Source organism: Panthera leo, chromosome A3 (assembly GCF_018350215.1).
Source record: "Panthera leo isolate Ple1 chromosome A3, P.leo_Ple1_pat1.1, whole genome shotgun sequence".
Taxonomy (NCBI): Eukaryota; Metazoa; Chordata; class Mammalia; order Carnivora; family Felidae; genus Panthera; species Panthera leo.
Window position 1 is genome coordinate 102,960,139 of NC_056681.1, and position 19,618 is coordinate 102,979,756.

A 19,618-nucleotide genomic window follows, 5' to 3' on the forward strand; every position below is an offset into this window, starting at 1 on the left:
GGGATCAGTTCAACTAGAACAGTATAGCATCAGAGATAGGTAAGTAAAAGCCTCTGCTTTCTCGGTGTTCTGTAGGAAATCAGAAAGCAGCCCCAGGAGGAGTTGTCAGGAGGAACAGAGAAAGTCTTTACTTGGAGGTCTTTACTGATAGGTTAGACGGCCTCAGAACTTGATTCACAGACATATGTGTCTGGAAATGGAGCTTGTTAACTTTTCAGTGTCTCTTTCTAGCCCCGTTGTTTTTATTTCCTCTGAGAAACGTGGGTTTCATTTTTCAAACCGGCGCTTTTTAGCATTGGATTGACTGTGTTCACATTTATCTTGGCAGATTAAAGTAAAAGGGCCACGATACTGGGAACTGCTCATAGATTTAAGCAAGGGAACACAACACTTGAAGTAAGTATATTGAATTTCTTAGATGTATCTGTGAAGTGAATAAAGTATATGGGAAGGTAGAAATTGCAGATTCTTCACTGGAATGGTCCTTGTCACCCTTTGATCTCATTCAGGACAATATGTAGAGTGTATTTTGAATAAAGTGGTTTATAACTGAAACACAGTTTGAATTATGAGATTCAGTTTAGAAAACAGTTACATTTATTCAATGAGAAACTTGAAGTGACATAAGTTGGTACAATAATGGAATTGTCCGTTGTAGCAGTAATGAGAGGTAATCAGTGTAAGAAAGTAAGGCTGGAAAAAAAAAAAAAGTAAGGCTAGCATATGTGTCCGTCTACAAAAGGAACTTTATAACCATTGATGTTTGTCAGACCACATCTTTTGCATCTTTTTGTCATTCTTTTGTTGGATTGTTCTCATAAAATTAAAATCATGATAGATTGCTTTTGGGTGGAAATAGTCATATGCAAGTAGTCGCTTTAATGAACAGAGTGTTAATTTTATGCATCAAGTAGTGTGTAAGTGTTTAAATTTCCAAAAGGTTTAACAAGCCCATAAGAATTGTTATGGTTTGGTCCCAATTTATTTTTCCCTTAAAGTATACGTTAGCTGTTTTCTGTATTGTTCTTTTTAGATTTGCAGCATTTTTTTTTCTGCTGCAAACCAATCAGCAGGTACTTAGTACTTCCAGTGTCCCACTCATAGTGTTAGAGGATAAAGGGAATATGAAGAAGTGTCAGATGAGATACTGCCTTTGAAGCTCACACTTGAGCAGAGCCCCTTCTTACTGAACAAGTTCCATGAACCCAGACACCAAAGAAAAGTAGAACTTCATTTTGGCTTTCTCATAGGGACTGATTTAATTTTAGACTCAGTAAATAATCATGTGCCTTACTGGAAAATAATAAAGACGTCATTTCACGTGAACATGGTGTGGAGAGACACTCTGTTTCCAGCTGAGAACTGCAAATAATACCTCCTATAAAATCATTCTTGTTTTCTTTCAGATCAATCCTTTCTAAGGATGGGGTTCTATATGTGAAGCTCAGAGCGGGTCAGCTCTCCTACAAGGAAGATCCGATGGGGTGGCAAAGTTTGTTGGCCCAGACTGTTGCTAACAGGAACTCTGAAGCTCGGGCTTTCAAGGTAGTATTGATTGGCTAAAAACTCAAGGATGAGAGGGAATGATTACAAATCCCACTGTCCCACCCAAAGCATGTACTTGTGTGTTGACAGGTACGGTACCGTTTAGGCGAATCCGCTCTGTCCCGTTGCTGCAAACTGTAAAGGCTGAATGGCCGTGGGTCTGTTTGTTGTTTCATGTAGCAACCACAATACAGTGTGGGCCACCTACCCGGCGTCTAAGGATGCTTTACATTTAGCAGCAGGGACAATGTATCTTAACACTATAAAAATGTATAGTTTAATAGTTTTACTTATTAATCTTCACGTTAAGATTTGCCTAATTCATGGCAGAAATAGAGAAAATTTTTTGTAAGGTAGCACTAATTAGTTTCATTCTTAACCCCCATTCCCTGTTTGTTGCTCTAATCTTGGTGAGGATAAAGTGAGGACAGCTTTATCAGTTTGCTTTATGATTCTCACAGTACTTGACTGCTAATGCGAGAGTATTTAGAATGAAAAAGTAGTTGGAAGTAAGAGTGTGTGAGACGCAGTGGTGCCACTGTGGTCAGTATGTATTTTACTCTACATTCCAGAACTCAAATAAGTTCCCCATGCTAGAAATGTGTTCCTCAGTCTAACAGTGAAATGTCTCAGCTTAACTGCAGTTTTCAGGAATTCCCCGAGCAAATGTGTTCTGCAGAAGATATATTGAGTGGCTGTTTAAAGCAGTCAGGACCCCTGGAGGGTAGTTGTGGAGGCAAAAATGTGGCTGGCGGACTGGCTGAGTGGTGGCCCGAGGACTGGATTAGCATTCTTTGTGTTCCCTCATAAGGAGATAGTGTTTATTTTAATTGAACACACATTTCATTTTGAGTCAGTTACTTATGACCGAGCCTTTATGATAGTTCCCAGGGTTTAAATAGACGTAGTTGACATCAGCGTATTGGTTCGGCAGTATTTGATAGGTTGTCTATGAAATAGTCTTGAAGGACTTTTGGATACTGCTTAACTTAAACACTATTGTTTATATAAGTTAGAGCCCATCTTAAACACCCTAATCTAATTTGTAAAGAAAATAGGTAAGTTTACACTTGATTTTGAATTGGAAAATTACATAAAGATTGAAAGACATCTCAATTTCCTGCTTGTTGAGAATTCAGAAGTAAAATATAAACCTCAGTGGAAAATGGTAATACTTTTTAATACTTTTATATTCCATTTTCGGTCTTGAACTGTGAGTGATTTTTTTTTTTTTTGTGGCTAAATACATAAAATTTGCTGTCATAGCCCTTTTTTTAAGTGTACAGTTCAGTAGTATTTGGTCCATTCACTCTGTTGTGCAGTCTCCACCACCATCCATCTGTAGGACTCTTTGATCGTGTAGAACTGAACCTACGTACCCATTGAACAGCAGCTCCCTGTTCCTTCTTCCTCCCAGCCCCAGGCACCTGCCATTCTGCTTTCTGTTTCTGAATTTGATTACTCTAGGATCCTCATATAAGTGGAATCATCCGGTCTTTACCTATTTGTGAGTGGCTTGAGTGGTACATAGGCTTTTGTCCTTATCTTTTCAGTAACAGTTCTACTTTCTTTTTTATTTTTATTTTTTTATTTATTTTTTAATGTTTTATTTATTCTTGAGGGAGAGAGAGAGCATGAGCGGGGACGGGGCACAGAGAGAGGGAGACACAGAATCCGAAGCACGCTCCAGGCTCTGAGCTGTCAGCACAGAGCCCGATGCGGGGCTCAAACCCACAAACCGTGAGATCATGACCTGAGCCGAAGTTGGACGCTCAACCGACTGAGCCACCCAGGCGCCCCAGTTCTGCTTTCTTACTTGTTTTTCAGTTAGTTCATGAAGAAGAAGGGAGAGCCTTTTGGGGGCAAGCTGTATAAGAAAGACTTATTTATTATTGGCCTCTAATAAATCAGTTGCTCATATTTGGCTTGTGCAGAAAAGCTTCTTGTAACTTCTTAGCAGAACAGGTTGGTGAAGCGCTAGCAAGTTTGTACAACCTTGGGCTTTATGGGAACATTGTGTGAAAACAGTGAGGTTGATTTCCTACAACTGCATATATTACAATTTGAGTAGTAAGGAAAATAACCTCTAATATCTCACTTCTATTTGTTGCTGCTTTTTATTTTTTTCAGCCAGAAACAATTTCAGCATTCACTTCTGATCCAGCACTTCTGTCATTTGCTGAATATTTCTGCAAACCGACCGTGAACATGGGTCAGGTATGTGTCATATGTTTTGCTTAGCTGTTAGACTACAATTTGCTATTATTTCTACCTGCGGACACCACCATAAACCTCTGTAACATCTGGACCTGTCTTTGAGATTGCCGATACACCTCAGGTATGTTGGATGATTTTTGCTTGGCAAATACACGTATTTCATAGACTAAAAACTGTTAAATTCGATAACTCCCTGCCTTGATACAAGAAACGACTTAAAGTTTTTTTTTTTTTTTAATTTTCTTTTATTTAAAAAAATTTTTATTTAACTTTTAGTTAACATGCACTGCAGTACTGGTTTCAGGAGTAGAATTCAGTGATTCGTCACTTACATACAATACCCAGTGCTCATCACAAGTGCCCTCCTTAGTATCCATCTCCCACCCAGCCCATCTTCCACCTCTCTCCGTCAACCATCAGTTTATTCTCTATCGTTAAGAGTGTCTTGTGATTTGTTTCCTCTTTCTTCTTTTTTCTCCCTCTTCCCATATGTTCATCTGTTTTCTTTCTTAAAGTCCACATATGAGTGAAATCATATGGTATTTGTCTTTCTCAGATGGACTTCTATCGCTTAGCATAATGCAGTGTAGCTCCATCCATGTCATTACAAATGGGAAGATTTCATTCTTTTTGATGACTGAGTAATATTCCTCTGTGTGTGTGTGTGTGTGTGTGTGTGTGTGTGTGTGTGTGTGTATAAAACAAAAAAACTTCTAAGACATTAATTTCGATAGGTGGTATTAATGTGCATTGTTGTACTGATTGCTATTTTCAGTGTTTCTTACCTTTCTCTTACTTTTACGTAGTCTTATTCCTCTGTATTTTATAACACTTTTTTCTGTTGGTTGTAAAACTGTTGTTCTCTTCAGGATTCAAAGGGTGCCCAGTGGATATGTTATTTAATCCATCATTGCAGATCGCAAAGCTTGGATGTAGGAATTTGCTATCTGGGATTGGTCACCTGTTGCCTATAAGTGCGTGTAGCTTTTGGAAAATTTTTAACCCTCCACGATGCAGTTTCCTCATTTCTGAAAGTGGGATTATGGTAGAACCTACCTTATACTGTTGATTTGAGGGTTAAATGAAATAATTTTAACCCCTTTAACGTATTGAATCTTTACTATTTACTAGATACTTTGCTCAGTACTTTATGTAATTTTCTCATTTTTCTGACTCTGGGGGTAGGTACTTTATCATTCCAGGTTTACAGATGAGGAAATCCTACTCAGAGATCTCACATGCCCAAGATCACACAGCTAGTAAGGGCTGGGCATGCACTCAGGGCCACGGGTCTCTGATGAAGGTCCGTGCCCTTCCTTAAGCCTAGCTGGATTTGGCTGTGCTGCCTCCTCCATGCCTCTTCTGCTCAGTGTTTTCTGCTGCATCTTTCTGGATGCTGGGTTTTCTTTCTGGATCTTGCTCTTGCCAGCCTAACCCAGGGCATATCTCTATGTGTCCTGTTTGCTCATTTACCCCTGCTGATCCTTCCTCTCCTCACAGCACTTACATCCATAACTGTCCTTTGGGACTTTGTTATATTTTATTGATGTTTAGTGTTGCATTCACTATGATTTATAAAGAGATAGCTGTTTTACCCTATTATGTCATTGACTGCAGAGCTTAAGAATTGGCCATAGTAGTTGCTATACAATCTTGAATTGATTTTGGAATATACATTGATGTGCTACAAAATGTTTCTGATTTTTCACAGAAACAGGAAATTCTGGATCTGTTTTCTTCAGTACTCTATGAATGTGTCACTCAGGAGACCCCAGAGATGTTGCCTGCATACATAGCAATGGATCAGGTATGGTCAAAAAACATATTCTAATTCTGATGAGATTTATACTGTATTTTAAGTAACATACTGAACCATGAGGTAAGGTTCCCTCTGTGTCCCATCTTTTTGGTCTCTCATTTGCTTTTAGAAATTCACAAAAAGGAAACCCTATAAAACTTGAAAACTCTGTATATGACAAAAAAAGCTTAGAATTTATGATAACAGGAATGCCTCTTAGTGGATTGTCTTACTCTATGGTCCCCATTCTTCCCTTTTTTTCTCTTCCCCTGATTAGCAGAGGAAAAGAACATTCCCTCCCTTTTCTCCCCCAGCATCGTTGGGTGGTCTCTTGTCTCCTTCCTGACAAAGCCTCTTCAGGGATAGGCTTTGCCAATGAGCAGTAAATGAATAAACAGTGCCCTAGTGATGGCAGTAATGTGAAATTATGTCTGCGTGATTAAGCTTGCAAGAGGTTATGGTATCAGTATGTAGTGATTTAGGAAACTAAATCACTTTAAAATTTTTGTGTTGTTGCTGTTTTAAAAGAGCCTGAAAGTTGTAATGTAGAAAATAATGTTTAATAGCTTCTCTAAAGGATCAGACCAATTTATTCAGTTTTGGTTATTAGTAGTACATATGACTTATGTCATGTGACTTTCAGACCCAAAATTAAGCTAAGCCAGTAGGTTTTTAACTTGGCTTTAATTTATATTTGGAATCTTAAAAATACAGATCTTCAAATCCTATTCTGTATCATCTACTGAATCAGAATTTCTGGGATGAGGTCCAGGTCTGTGGTTTTAAACAATTCTTTAAGTGAATATGATATGATGAGCTCACAGATAAGTATTTGGGACTCATTGTTTAAAGCCAAAGGAAATAATCTGTAATGGCAAAATAATCTCTCTTGAAAAGTGGGAAAATGATGTTTAGGCAGGGCATAATTCCCAAAAACCTGCAAATCACATTCTGTTAAGTAGCATTCTTACTTAAAAGGCACCTTCTAATATAACCAGATGGCCCAGAATGGCATTATTGTCTGGTATCCATCCACGTTTTTTAATTGGAAAGTATGATTATATGATATCCACTCTGAGACTGCTTTCTCACAACACCTCTCTATATAGCAGCCAAGTAATGAGTTGTGTTTTTCATTTGTTAGCTGGAAGTATTCCCTTTTTATGCTCTGAACCATTATCCCTTCACAGTTGTGGGCAGGTGTCTGCAGAAGAACATTCCTGCTGGTTGTAGCCATGGTGACTTTGCAGATGGGCCCCAAGAGCAGTATTATCAGTAGTATTGTGTTTGCCTTCTGAGCCCTGGGATCCCTGGCCTGATCCCAGCCAAATCGTTGTGCCCCACTTGGGTTTCCCAGAAGTGACTGACTGGCAGGAGACCTGGTGGGTTTTCATTTTTCAGAGCCATTGAGGCAAGAATGAGCTCATTTGCCACTGTTGCTTTTACCGGAAGCTATTTATGTGGGGATCGTATTGAAGAGAGTATTGAAGAGTAGATGTGTATCTGTACCCAGTGGAGAGCTCCTCTGTGGGGCAGATGGCATCAAAACATGGAATGGATTCTCCTCTGCCCTTTATTGATCTATGAGCCGTATTTATTTATTTATTTAAAAAAAAAATTTTTTTTTTAATGTGTATTTATTTTTGAGACAGAGAGGGACAGAGCATGAATGGGGGAGGGGCAGAGAGAGAGGGAGACACAGAATCGGAAGCAGGCTTCAGGCTCTGAGCCATCAGCCCAGAGCCTGACGCGGGGCTCGAACTCACGAACCGTGAGATCGAGACCTGAGCTGAAGTCGGACGCTCAACCGACTGAGCCACCCAGGCGCCCCTATGAGCCGTATTTAAAAAATACTCTATCGATAATACAACTCTGAGGAAGAGACAGTTAGGGCCCCTTCACTCTTTCATGAAGTGGACTGCTTTTCCTTTTGTTTCTTCAAGGCTATGAGAAGACTAGGAAGAAGAGAAATGTCTGAGACATCTGAACTTTGGCAGATAAAGTTGGTGTTAGAGTTTTTCAGCTCCAGGAGCCATCAGGAACGGCTGCAGAACCATCCTAAGCGGGGACTCTTTATGAACTCTGAGTTCCTCCCTGTTGTCAAATGCACTATTGATAATACTCTGGACCAGTGGCTACAAGGTAATAATAGCATCGTGCCCTGTGCTTTTAAGATACATTGGGACTCAGGCTTTTCTGTTGTGACATTTTCTTTTGTTGGTAAATAAGATAAATCTGAGTATAAGCTAGAATGGCTATAGATTTAATGTTTTCAGTAACGAATTGGACTCTGATTATTTACTTCAACTTCTTTAAAAATATATTTAACTCTGCTTAATACAACTATATATACACACACACACGTGTGCGTGCATGTGCATATCTGTTATACACACACACATATATATTGTACACACACACGTGTATGTGTGTGTGTGTGTATATATATATATGTGGCATTTTAAATGTGTATATATACGCGTATATATATATGGTATTTAAATACCACTTGACACTTAGGAACTTGTTTTAGCGTTTCTAGCATCAGATCTTGTTTCCTTTCTAGCACCTTTATCGGCTATTTCTTAGGGGTGTAGCCTGCCACCTACTTGTGAAGCCAGTAGCTATTTTCTTCCCTTTCATGTGTCTCCACTCTGTTTACACTGAAAACTTGATGTGTGCTTAGAGTGAATGTTTGTTTTACTAGCTTTGTGAGTCAGTCGGTGGGAACCTGGGACATCAGGTGACTGTGGTTTGGAAGTACAGACTTGTGACTGCAGGGGAATTGTAAAGTTACTCCTAATAGTGTGGAAGTAATTATACCTCATGTGAGACAAGTGATGAGCCTTCTGATTTATGGAAATCTGTCTGATGTGTGATATATGTCTGAAATTGATTTTAAGTCAACTCCTTCGTCTTTTTACTCTTTTCAGTTCATTCAAATACCTTCTGATATATATCTGACAGCAACCAGTTTTGGGTAAATACTGACCCTGGTAACATAAGTAGTAACAATTCTTGATGCGTTAAAGCTGTTGGTAAGCAGTAGATTACTATCTTGACAGTTATTATATTAACCGTGCTTGAATATTATTAAAGTAAAAATTATCTACTGTAATATTAGAAAATACATTTCTGAAAAAAAAATTGTCAACCAGATTGTGAAGGATATACATGGAAAACAACTGTTTCAAACTCCAAGTGTTTGTTTAATACCTACATTGTTCTATCGTTTTCTCTCTGAATTCAAAAGGTCATGTAGTTTTAAACTTTTTAAAAATCTCATTTTTGTTCTCATTTTTGGGGAAAATACAGATTATTACATAGGTTTTGATATTTTGTATTCAGTTCAGCATTTGATCATATATAGCAGACCTTTGCTCTTGATAAGAAGTATGTCTTTAATCCTTTTCAGATTGTCTGATTTGCACATTTTGTATCAGTAATGAAACTTTGGCAGTGACTAGAGCACTTTCTATAATAGTGCCCTGAATTGCTTTTTTCTTATTGCTCTTTTAGGGCATTTGGTGGTTTACAACACTGTTCTCTACCAAATTTGACTTGCCACTATGATTGCCAAAAATGTACATTTATTTTTTAGTGAAGAACCATCACTTTATAAATTGAGGTAAAATTGATTCCAATTTTGTATTGGTTTCAATAGAATGCATTATATTAATTTCAGGTGTACAGCATAATAATCTGATATATGTATATACAGCAAAGTGACCACCATAGTAAGTCTAGTTATCATCCATCACCATACTAGTTGACCCCCTTCATCCTTTTTACCCACCTCCCAACCCCCTTCCCCTGTGATAACCACCACTCTGTTCTCTTTATATATGAGTTTTGTTTTGTTTTTTAGGTTCCACATATACATGAAATCATATGCATTTGTCCTTCTTTGACCGACTTATTTCACTTAGTGTAATACCATCATAGTCCATCCATGTTGTTGCAAATGGCAAGATTGCATTTTTTTGAATGGTGGAGTAGTATTCTATTGTGTATATATACCACATCTGTACCCATTCATCTGTTGATGGACTCTTAGGTTGTTTCCATATCTTGGCTATGGTAAATAATGCTGCAACAAACTGAATATCTTTTTGATTTAGTGTTCTTGTTTTCTCTGGATAAATACCCAGCAGTGGGATTGCTGGATCATATGATCTATTTTTAATGTTTTGAGGAACCTCCATACTGTTTTCCATAGTGGCTGTGCCAGTTTGCATTCCCACCAACAGTACAAGAGAGTTTCCTTTTTTCCACGTTCTCTCCAACACTTATTATTTCCTGCCTTTTTGATAATAGCTATTCCAACAGGTGGGGGGTGATACCTCATTGTGGTTTTGATTTGCATATCTCTGACAGTGAGGTTGAACATCTTTCATGAGTGTGTTAGCCATCTGTATTGTTCTTGGGAAAAAATGTCTATTTATGTCCCCTGCACATTAATTCGATTTTTTTTCTTTTCTTTTTTTTTTTTTTTTTTTGCTGTTAAGTTTTTTGAGTTTTTTCGTGTATTTTGGGTATTAGCCCCTTATTGGATATATGATTTGCAGATATTTTTTCCCATTTAGTAAGTTGCCTTTTCATTTTGTTGATGGTTGCCTTTGCTGTGCAGAAGTTTTTTAGTTTGAGGTAGTCCCACTTGTTTATTTTTGCTTTTGTTGCCTTTGTTTTTGGAGTCATTTCCAAAAATTCAACACCAAAGACTGATGTCAAGGATCTTACTAACCATGTTTTCTTCTAGGAGTTTTATAGTTTCAGGCCTCACATTCAGGTTTTTAATCCATTTTGAGTTAGTTTTTGTTTATAGTGTAAGATGGTACATTTTTATTCTTTTGCATGTGGCTATCCATTTTCCCCATCACCATTTATTGAAGAGACTGTCCTTTCCTCATTGTATATTCTTGACTCCTTGTTGTAAATTAATTAACCTTATATGTGTGTGTTTATTTTTGGGCTCTCTGTTCTGTTGATCTATGTGCTTTTATGTATCTAATACCAACTATATTTGATTACTATAGTTTTGTAGTATAGTTTGAAATCTTCCTTTCCAGTTTGGATGCCTTTTATTTCTTCTTCTTGCTTAATTGCTATGGCTAGGACTTCCACTACTGTGTTGAATACAAGTGGCAAGAGTGGGCATCCTTGCCTTGTTCCTTGTTTTAAGTGAAAAACTGTTACTTTCTCTGTGTTGAATATGATGTTAACTATGGTTTTGTCATATGTGGCCTTTATTAAGTTGAGGGTACATTTCTTTTATATCCACTTTGTTTAGTGTTTTTATCATAAATGGATGCTGAATTTTGTTAAATGCTTTTTTTTGTATTGAGGTCACGTGATTTTTATCCTTTATTTTGTCAGTGTGGTATATCACTCTAATTTGTAGATGTTGGACATCCTTGCATTCCTGGAATAAATCCCACTTGATTGTGGTATATATGATCCTTCTAAAAGTATTGTATTTTGTTTTTGGTGGTGGTGGTGTTTTTGAGGAACTAAAAAAAGAATTTGTTTATTGAGGGTAAAAGGATGCAAAAAATATAAAAATCAAAAGCTTATCTAGCTTTCACTGACTTCTTTCTCTGCTTGTCAAATAGGGGTTAGATTTTATTTGTATAGTTTCCGAGGGTCCTGATCTGGTCATGGAATCCTTTATACAGGGGGAAGCTGTGGGACAGATTCCTTAAGAGATCCTTTAGGAGAACTCTCATCAGGCTGCTCAGTGCTGCCTGCTTCTTTCATTTCTGCTTCATGTATACCACAAAATATTCACTGCATGCAATGGTGAGCCCAGCAGTCAGTGAAAAGAAGCCCTGGAAGCCTACTTTGCCATCTCACCACTGGTCCACATCCTTCATTATTTTGTCTACGGCCATAGGGTCTTTCTGATTTTCTAAAAATCCACAGAACTCCTTTTCCATGAGTACTTTCAGGTCCTCCTTTGCCTTTGTCCCCAGCAAACCTGTGAAACCTGAACATCATGGTTTCCATGGCATGTTCCATTTGAGATGGCATTTTGGTGAGGTCTGTTGAAACCTTGGCCATAGGTGTGGTGGGAACCCTTTTAATGTATTGTTGACTTCAGTTGGCTAATATTTTGTTGAGGATTTTTGCATCTATATTCATCAGGAATAATTGGTCTGTAAATTTCTTTTTTTGTGGTGTCCTTGTCTGGTTTTGGTGTTAGTTTAATTCTGGCCTTGTAAAATGAGTTTGGAAGCATTCCCTTCTCCAGTTTTTTGGAAGAGTTTGAGAACGATATGTGTTGAATTTTGTTTGAATGTTTGGTAGAATTCACCAGGGAAGCCATCTGGTCCTGGACTTTTGCTTGTTGGGGGGTTTTAGATTACCTGTTCATACTCCTTACTAGTAATCAGTCTATTCCGATTTTCTGTTTCTTCCTGTTTCAGTCTTAGAAGACCTATGTTTCTATGACTTTACCCTTTATCCATTTCTTCTAGGTTGTCTAATTTGTCGGCATGTCATTGTTCATAGTAGTCTCTTATGATTTTTTTTTTTTTTTGGTGGCAGTTGTAATTTCTTTTCTCCCATCTTGCATAGGTCTGTTAAATATGCTGCTTTTTCTTTTATTCTGTGCCTACTCAATTTATATTTATTCTTATAGCCTCAATATAAGTGCCCCTTTCTCATAGGCCTTCTAAGATCACACTACTTCAGGCAGCTTCCTGCCATCTTTATCTCTCTCTCTCTCTCTCTCTCTCTCTCTCTTTTTCTCTCTCCCTCCCTCCCTCCCTCCCTCCCTCCTACACCCTATTCCTTCCTCCCTTCCCCTCCCCCTTCCTCCTCGACTTTTCTTTATATATCAAAATGTCTTTGTCTACAAGTAACAGAGGGCCTAACTCAACCTGGCTTAAACAATAAGGACACACATAAGCTTACATTATTGGAAGTCTACAGGTAAGGTGGGCTAAGGGTCATCTAATGCTAGTGCTTAAGCCCCATTTCTCTGAGGTTCCATTATTTACACTCTGTGCCTTGGCTTTATCCTCAGAGTGCTTTTTCTTAGAGTAATAAAATGGCTGCTCCTTGCCTCAAGGTCAGCATTTTGCACAGAGGAAGAATAGCGTTCTTCTAGGAGCTTTGCTGTAACAATGAGGAAATTACTTGTAACAATGAGGAAATTACTTTCCCAAAAGCCTCTAGCAGAATGTTGTCAAGCATCTCCTCATGTCTCCAGCTTGAATTGGAACTCGTGCACATTCCTCAGTCAGTCACTGTGAAAAAGAATGTGTCTTGCTGGAAAGCCTAGGTCTGTTGGTCCCTGAGCCAATCACCGTGTTGAGAGTAGGATTGCCTTGGTTGACCTAGGCCAGTGGTTCTCAAAGCGTGGTCTCTGGAGCAGCAGCAGCGTCTCCTGACAACTTCTTAGAAATGTGGTTTTTCTGACCCCATCCAAGAAACTTTGGGGATGAGGCCCACTTATCTGTGTTTTAAACAGCCCTCCACGTGATTCTGCTGCATCTTAGAGTTTGAGAAAGTCTGACCAGTACTAATCAGGATCCGGTTCTGGAGCTGAAGTCAGTCCCCTCAAATGTTGTATCCTGGAGGGAAAGGTTGTAAAATGGATGTTTGGAGAGACAACTTCAGTGACCACTACATCTTTATAGCACTCATCCCAATTTCTCATTACACATTTGTTTGTATCATTGTGTAAACGTCACTGTCCCTTACAACCCTCCAGACTCCGTGCTGGCATGCACTCTATCTGCTTTCCCACTGTAGCCTTAATGCCCAGCATAGTGTATGGTAAGTGCTTAATGAGTTCTGGATGACAAAATAATAGAAGGAAGGCACTCCTCCTGCCTCTCAGTTCTGTCATCAGTTGCTTCAGTTCCATTTGTGTTTCTCTCACAGCTGGGGGTGATGTGTGTGTGCACGCCTACCTCAGTGGGCAGCCCTTTGAGGAATCTCAGCTGAGCATGCTGGCCTGTTTCCTCGTCTACCACTCGGTACCAGCGCCATGGCACCTGCCGTCTGTAGGACTAGAAGGTAATTGCAGACCTAAATCCCTTCAGTACCTGTATTATTGACTCACTTAGTTTTTAAGTTTCTTGGTAGGAGGCATTTCTAATGAGTTATTTTCTCTGGTTAGGCTTTGGTCTTCATTCATGTTTAGGTGTTGAGAACTTTTTCTAAAAACACCATCTGAACTTTACACATGCATAAACTTTTATTTCTATTTAGAGAAGGATGGATTCTTCTTCAGAGAGCCCCAAACACCATTATATACTAATGAATCAAAAGGATATATTATTTTTCTCTCTTAATTTTTATTAAAGTTATTTTTCTTTTTCTTTATATGTTGGGTTTTTAGTTTGGATGTTTCTTTTTAATCACATAATCTTAATTTCTAATATTATAAAGCTTTAAAATGACCAGGTACCTGATTTTGTATGAATTTGAACGTTTTTATAATACAGAGTTTTAAAATATTGGCATCTCCCTGTATTTTTCAGAATATGTAATCAGATACAGAGTTTGCCCAGTAATCTGAATTATAAAATATAATTAATTCTAAGCACCTTTATTTATATCACTTTCAAATTTTGCTTATTGAGGATTCAAAATTGTTAACATTTTTTTAATGTTTTATTTATTATTTTTGAAAGAGAGAGAGAAAGGGAGAGACAAAGTGTGAGGAGGGGAGAGGCAGAGAGGGAGAGGGAGACACAGAATCCAAAGTAGGCTTCAGGCTCTGAGCTGTCAGCACAGGGCCTGATGGGGGGTCTGAACTCACCAACTGTGAGATCATGACCTGAGCCGAAGTTAGACACTTAACCTACTGAGCCACCCAGGCACCCCAAAAATTGTTTTTAAGAAGAGCAAAGAGTGCTCCATTTAATCATTTAAAATTTAATAACATAACTAGCTTACTGCTGTTTTTGAAAACCTCAGATAGAAATGTACTATCTGGAGACTATTAGTTAAAGCCATGAGGGAATTGCTTATATTGGATTGATTTTCCCACAAAAACAAATATAAAACTTTGACAGACTATATAAAATAGCTGTTTATTAAAAACATTTTTTTTTTGAAGTTTATTTATTTTTGAGAGAGAGAGAGAGACAAAGTGTGAGCAGCGGAGGGGCAGAGAGAGAGGAGACACAGAATCTGAAGCAGGCTCCAGACTCTGAGCTGTCAGCACGAACCCGATGCAGGGCTCAAACTCATGAACTGTGAGATTGTGGCCTGATCCTTAACCGACTGAGCCACCCAGGTGCCCCTAAAATAGCTATTTAAAAGAACTAGTAGCAGCCATTCTGGCCAGACTTGATTGAGGGTCCGCAGTACGCGAGAGAAGGGAAGCATAATGAAGAAACCCCATATTTACTCTGGCTTTCTCTGAAAGGCATTTGCCACTTCATGGTACAACAAGTAGAGTCCCAGCAAAAGGCAGTGGTGCTGCTGGGCAGGGGACAGAGGTTGGGTTAACAATTGCATGAGAACCTAGAACTTGAGGAGCTAAATTCCAGGTAGGAGGGAACAATAGGAACAATAATTCAAAAACTGGACACACTCTTCTCTTGAGACACTTAACCAAATCTTAACCTGCACATGCACAGGGTAAGACTTTTAAGAAATCTAGAAGAAGCCAGGAGGCTAAAAATGTGAACAGAGATTTCAGCAACAGCGTAGTGCCAAGGAGACAAAGGGTAGAGCTCCTGGGCTGCCAAGGTGAAGTGGCTCCATAAGCATCCCAGCCATTCTGATGAAACAGCAGCAGAGCCAAGCCCTAGGAATAAAGATGAAAACTGAAACAGACAAGATCTGATGTTAGCCTCAAACAGAATGGAGATCTCTTTGCATTCTACCTGCCTTATGGAAGAAAGCATCACCTTAATCTTAGGAAGAACAAAATATGTCTTGAACCTTTAAATTTTTAATACACAGTATCTAGTGTTGAATTAAAAATTACAAGATATAACAAAAAAGGTAAGGGAAACTGACTCATATATGATCTAGATTATTGTAGTTATTAGACTTGGACTTAAAATTTAACTATGATATTATTTCCAAGAAAATAAATGAAAAGATAGAGAACTTCACCAGAAATCTGGAATCAATAAGAGAGTTAAATGGAAATTCTGGAACTGAAAAGTATAACAAATTAAGAATTCAGTGGATTGATTAAGTAGTGTATCAGACACAGCAGATAAGTGAACCGGAAGGCAGGTGTGTAGAAAGTAAACAGATTAGGGGCACCCGGGTGGCTCAGTCGGTTAAGCCTCTGACTCTAGGTTTTGGCTCAGGTCATGATCTCATGGTTTGTGGGTTCAAGTCCTGCATCAGGCTCTGTGCTGCCAGTGCAGAGCCTGCTTGGGATTCTCTCTCTTCTTCTTTCTGTGCCCCTCCCTGTTCCTTCTCTCTCCCTCTTATTAAGTAAATACATTTTTAAAAAAGTAAGCAGATTAAAGTACACAGAGAAAATGGATTGAAAATACAGAAAAGTGTATGAGACATGTGGAACATGGTGAAAAAGTCAAATATGCATGTAGTTGGGACCCCAGAATAAATGGAAAGAGAAGATGAGAGAGATGCAGTGTTTGCAGAGACTAAGGCAAAGGGTTCTGAAAAATGGGTAATGGACATCAACTTACAGTGGCAGGATAAATATGAAGAAGACCACACCTAGTCACAGAATAGTCAAAATACTAAAAATAGGAAAAAAATTTAAAGCATAGACTTTCATTCCCAGCCAGGATGGGATAACAGGAATCTGATTTACTCTCCTGTCTAGAACCAAAAACCTGGACAATGCATATGAAGCAATGGCTTTTGGTACATTGTACATGAGGCAATGAAGAACAGTGATCCCTGCGAGATGAGAAACAATGAAATAAGCCCTATGATTGTCCCAGCTTACAGCCTTGAGAGGTCTCAGACTGTGGGGAGGGAGCAAGAACCCAGGTGGAGCCTAGAAGCCTTCTTTTTAAAAAAAATTTTTTTAGTGTTTATTTTGAGAGAGGGAGAGAGAGCAAGCAAGTAGGGGAGGGGCAGAGAGAGAGAGAGAGAGAGAGAGAGAGAGAGAGAGAGAGAATCGCAAGCAGTCTTCATGCTGTCAGTGCAGTGTCCCAACACGGTTTGATTTCACAAATCATGAGATCATGACCTGGGCTGACACCAAGAGTTGCACCCTTAACCAACTGAGCCACCCAGGTGCCCCGAGCCTAGAAGACTTCTTGATTTGAGGTGACAGATCCAAGAGTACAGGAAGACCCAAGGAGCTAGAGTTTACCAGATGGAATGCCAAAGAGAGAGTGCCAGATACCTGCAGAGGGTCGCCCTCAACTATCAGAAGAGTACTTGTCAGCACATGCATGTGAAGAAATTATTTGAGACTGGAGGGAGAATTGTCTACATGGATTACCAGTTGTTTACACAGGTTCAGGAACAGTGCCTGTTCTCACAACTTCATAATTTAAGGGGCAATAGATTCTCAGAAGGGTTTTGCTCTACTAATGGGAAGCCCTAGACTAAATAGACCTGATTGTATTCTGGTCCCACCTAACAAATCTTAAAAGCGTGACACAAAAGCATCAAACTGTTTTTCAAGAAATGTAATTCTAAAGCAAAGCTCAAGAATATAGAAATACAAAAATATCCAGTACCCAACAAGGTAAGTTCACAATATCTGATACACAAAGAAACAGGAAAATAGAACCTATAATCAGATGAAAAGTCAATTACAACTGACCTGGAATTGACACAGATGTTCTAATTGGCAAACAAGGACATTAGAACCATTCTTATAAGTCTATTCTGTATTTCAGAACCTTGAGAGACATAGAAGATATAAAAGACTGTAACTGAACTTTTTGAGATGAAGAGTACATTGAATGGGTTTAATGGGCAGATCAGACATTCCATAATAATAAATTAGCAAGCCTGAAGACATAGCACTAGAAACTGTCCCAAATTAAATGTAAAAGTAAAAGAAGAAAAAAAGGAAAACAAAGGAACAGAGCATTAAATATGAAGTAAGCTGTGGAACTTAAAACACCTAATTTACATGTGATTGAAGTCCCTGAAGAAGGGAGAAATTGAGGGGGTGGGGTGACAGAAAAAATATTTGAAGAAATAATGGCTGGAAATTTTCCAAATTTGGTGAAACCTGTAAATCCACAGATTCAAGAAATTCAGTGAATCCCAAGCATGAGAAATATGAATAAAATTACACTAAAGCACATTGTAACCAGATTGCCCAAGACTGGTGATAAAAAGCCTTAACAACAGCTAGAGGAAAAAGACATGTTACACACAGATAAAAATAAGAGTGACTGTGTATTTCTTGTAGGAAGCAGTGTAAGTGATAACTTAGTGGAGTAAAGGACTCAAGGGAAAAAAAAAAGTCTTGTTAGAATTTTATACCCAGCAAAAATATCTTTCAAAAAAAATGACCATGAAATAAAGCCTTTTTCAGACATACAAAGGCTGAAAGAATCCAGCAGACCCACGCTACTGGACATGTTGTCTAGTAAGTCCTTTGGGCTGAGGGAAAATAATATCAGATGGAAATAGGGGTCTACACAAAGGAATGCAGAACTTTGGAAATGGTAACCACCTGGGTAAATAGGCAAGATTTATTTCTTTTAAAAAAACTTTTTTAAAGACAACAGAATAAAAATAAAAACAATGTACTATGGGGTTTATAAAGCATGAAAAATATGACAACAGTAGCTCAAAGGCTGGGAAGGGAGAAATGGACGTACTGTTGGAAGACCCATATGCTGATGGGTGAAGTGGTATAATCTCACTTGAAGGTAATCTTTGATAATTTAAAGGTGTATGCTGTTAAGTCACAAAGCAATTACTGAAGTAAGAAAACAGAGTCAGAACTTACTGCAACAAAGGAGCTATAATGGAATCATAAAAAAAACATAGAAAATACTCCATCCAGAAGAGGACGATGGGGAACAGAGAGCAGATGGAGTAAATAGAAAACAAATAGCAAGATGATATGTTTAAACCTAACCATTTCAGTATCACATTAAATGTAAAAGGTCTGTTCGATTCCATAGTGTATCAGTATTTTGGGGTTGTTTCATATCTTCCTGTATGTTTTTATTCTCTGTGCATGGGTTTTAGCAAGGTCTGGGGAGCACCACAGAGTAACAATTAAATAGGAAATTTGTCTTAATTACTGTTGAGGTTTATTAAACACATTTAATTCAGCTGATTGCAGAGGCCAATCAATAAAAGGAAATACTTAGGAGAAGTAGTTGCCTTTCTCATATCCTGTGTAGCAGAACTCTTTCTTGTGTTAGTCATGCCTTTAATCAGAATGCCTCTTGATCGTATCATGAGACTTTTCTCTGTCCATCTTCATGAGATCTTGTGATCCTGTTCCCTCTGCTGTCTGCATGTCTTCTAGGATGCTTGCTGTGGCCTAGAAGCATAGGGATCATATATATGTATGTTGTGGGGCTAGAAGAAGAGTACTGGACAGTTGCATTTGGTGGGGTAGAGGCAGAAAGGAAGAGGATGCTTAATAGGATTTTAAGGTAATACACTTCCTAATTCCTTTAGAACAGTGGTTCTTAACCTTGGCTGTGCATCAGAATCACCTGGGCAGCTTTCAAACCTCCAGGTGTCCAGGCTGTACCACTTCTGAATGATGTTGGAATCTCTGTGGGGCCAAGGTTGAGAACCATTGCTTCTTGGAGGTTGAGGCATTAAATTAAACTTCTCTGTGACTCCTTTTAAGCCTGTGTTCTTTTTTCAGGTATGTATTGAAGACATTGATTATGGTAGTTGAAAGTAGATAAGCACATTTATTAATTATATTTAAGTGATATATAATTAAATAATAGTAATAGTTTCAGATGTAGCTACAGGTCACTTTCTGAAGTACAGGATGGATAAATTCAAACTTACATCAAATTATATTTTGATATGGGAAATTCAGAACTTAAATAGTGTCTTTAGGGAATTATTTTCAAAGGGAAGAATGTCAGCTTTAAATGTGATTGTGTCTGAAGCTTCTTCAAAAGGGTGTACAGCTGAATTTATTTAGAGATGTGA

The 19,618-nt window shown here is 38.4% G+C and overlaps 1 protein-coding gene and 1 pseudogene across 5 annotated transcripts in view; one reads left to right on the top strand and one right to left on the bottom strand.

The window, feature by feature from the left end:
- Nucleotides 1-19,618, top strand: part of ANAPC1 (anaphase promoting complex subunit 1) — a 96,256-nt gene that overhangs the window by 76,243 nt on the left and 395 nt on the right. For all 5 annotated transcript variants that reach the window (XM_042933052.1, XM_042933057.1, XM_042933056.1 and 2 more), the window contains 6 exons: nt 329-396; nt 1,407-1,545; nt 3,676-3,762; nt 5,474-5,569; nt 7,504-7,702; nt 13,451-13,585. In XM_042933052.1, the coding sequence (XP_042788986.1) occupies nt 329-396; nt 1,407-1,545; nt 3,676-3,762; nt 5,474-5,569; nt 7,504-7,702; nt 13,451-13,585 (724 nt within the window). The remainder of the gene's footprint in view (nt 1-328; nt 397-1,406; nt 1,546-3,675; nt 3,763-5,473; nt 5,570-7,503; nt 7,703-13,450; nt 13,586-19,618) is intronic.
- LOC122214803 lies at nt 11,176-11,590 on the bottom strand (annotated as a pseudogene).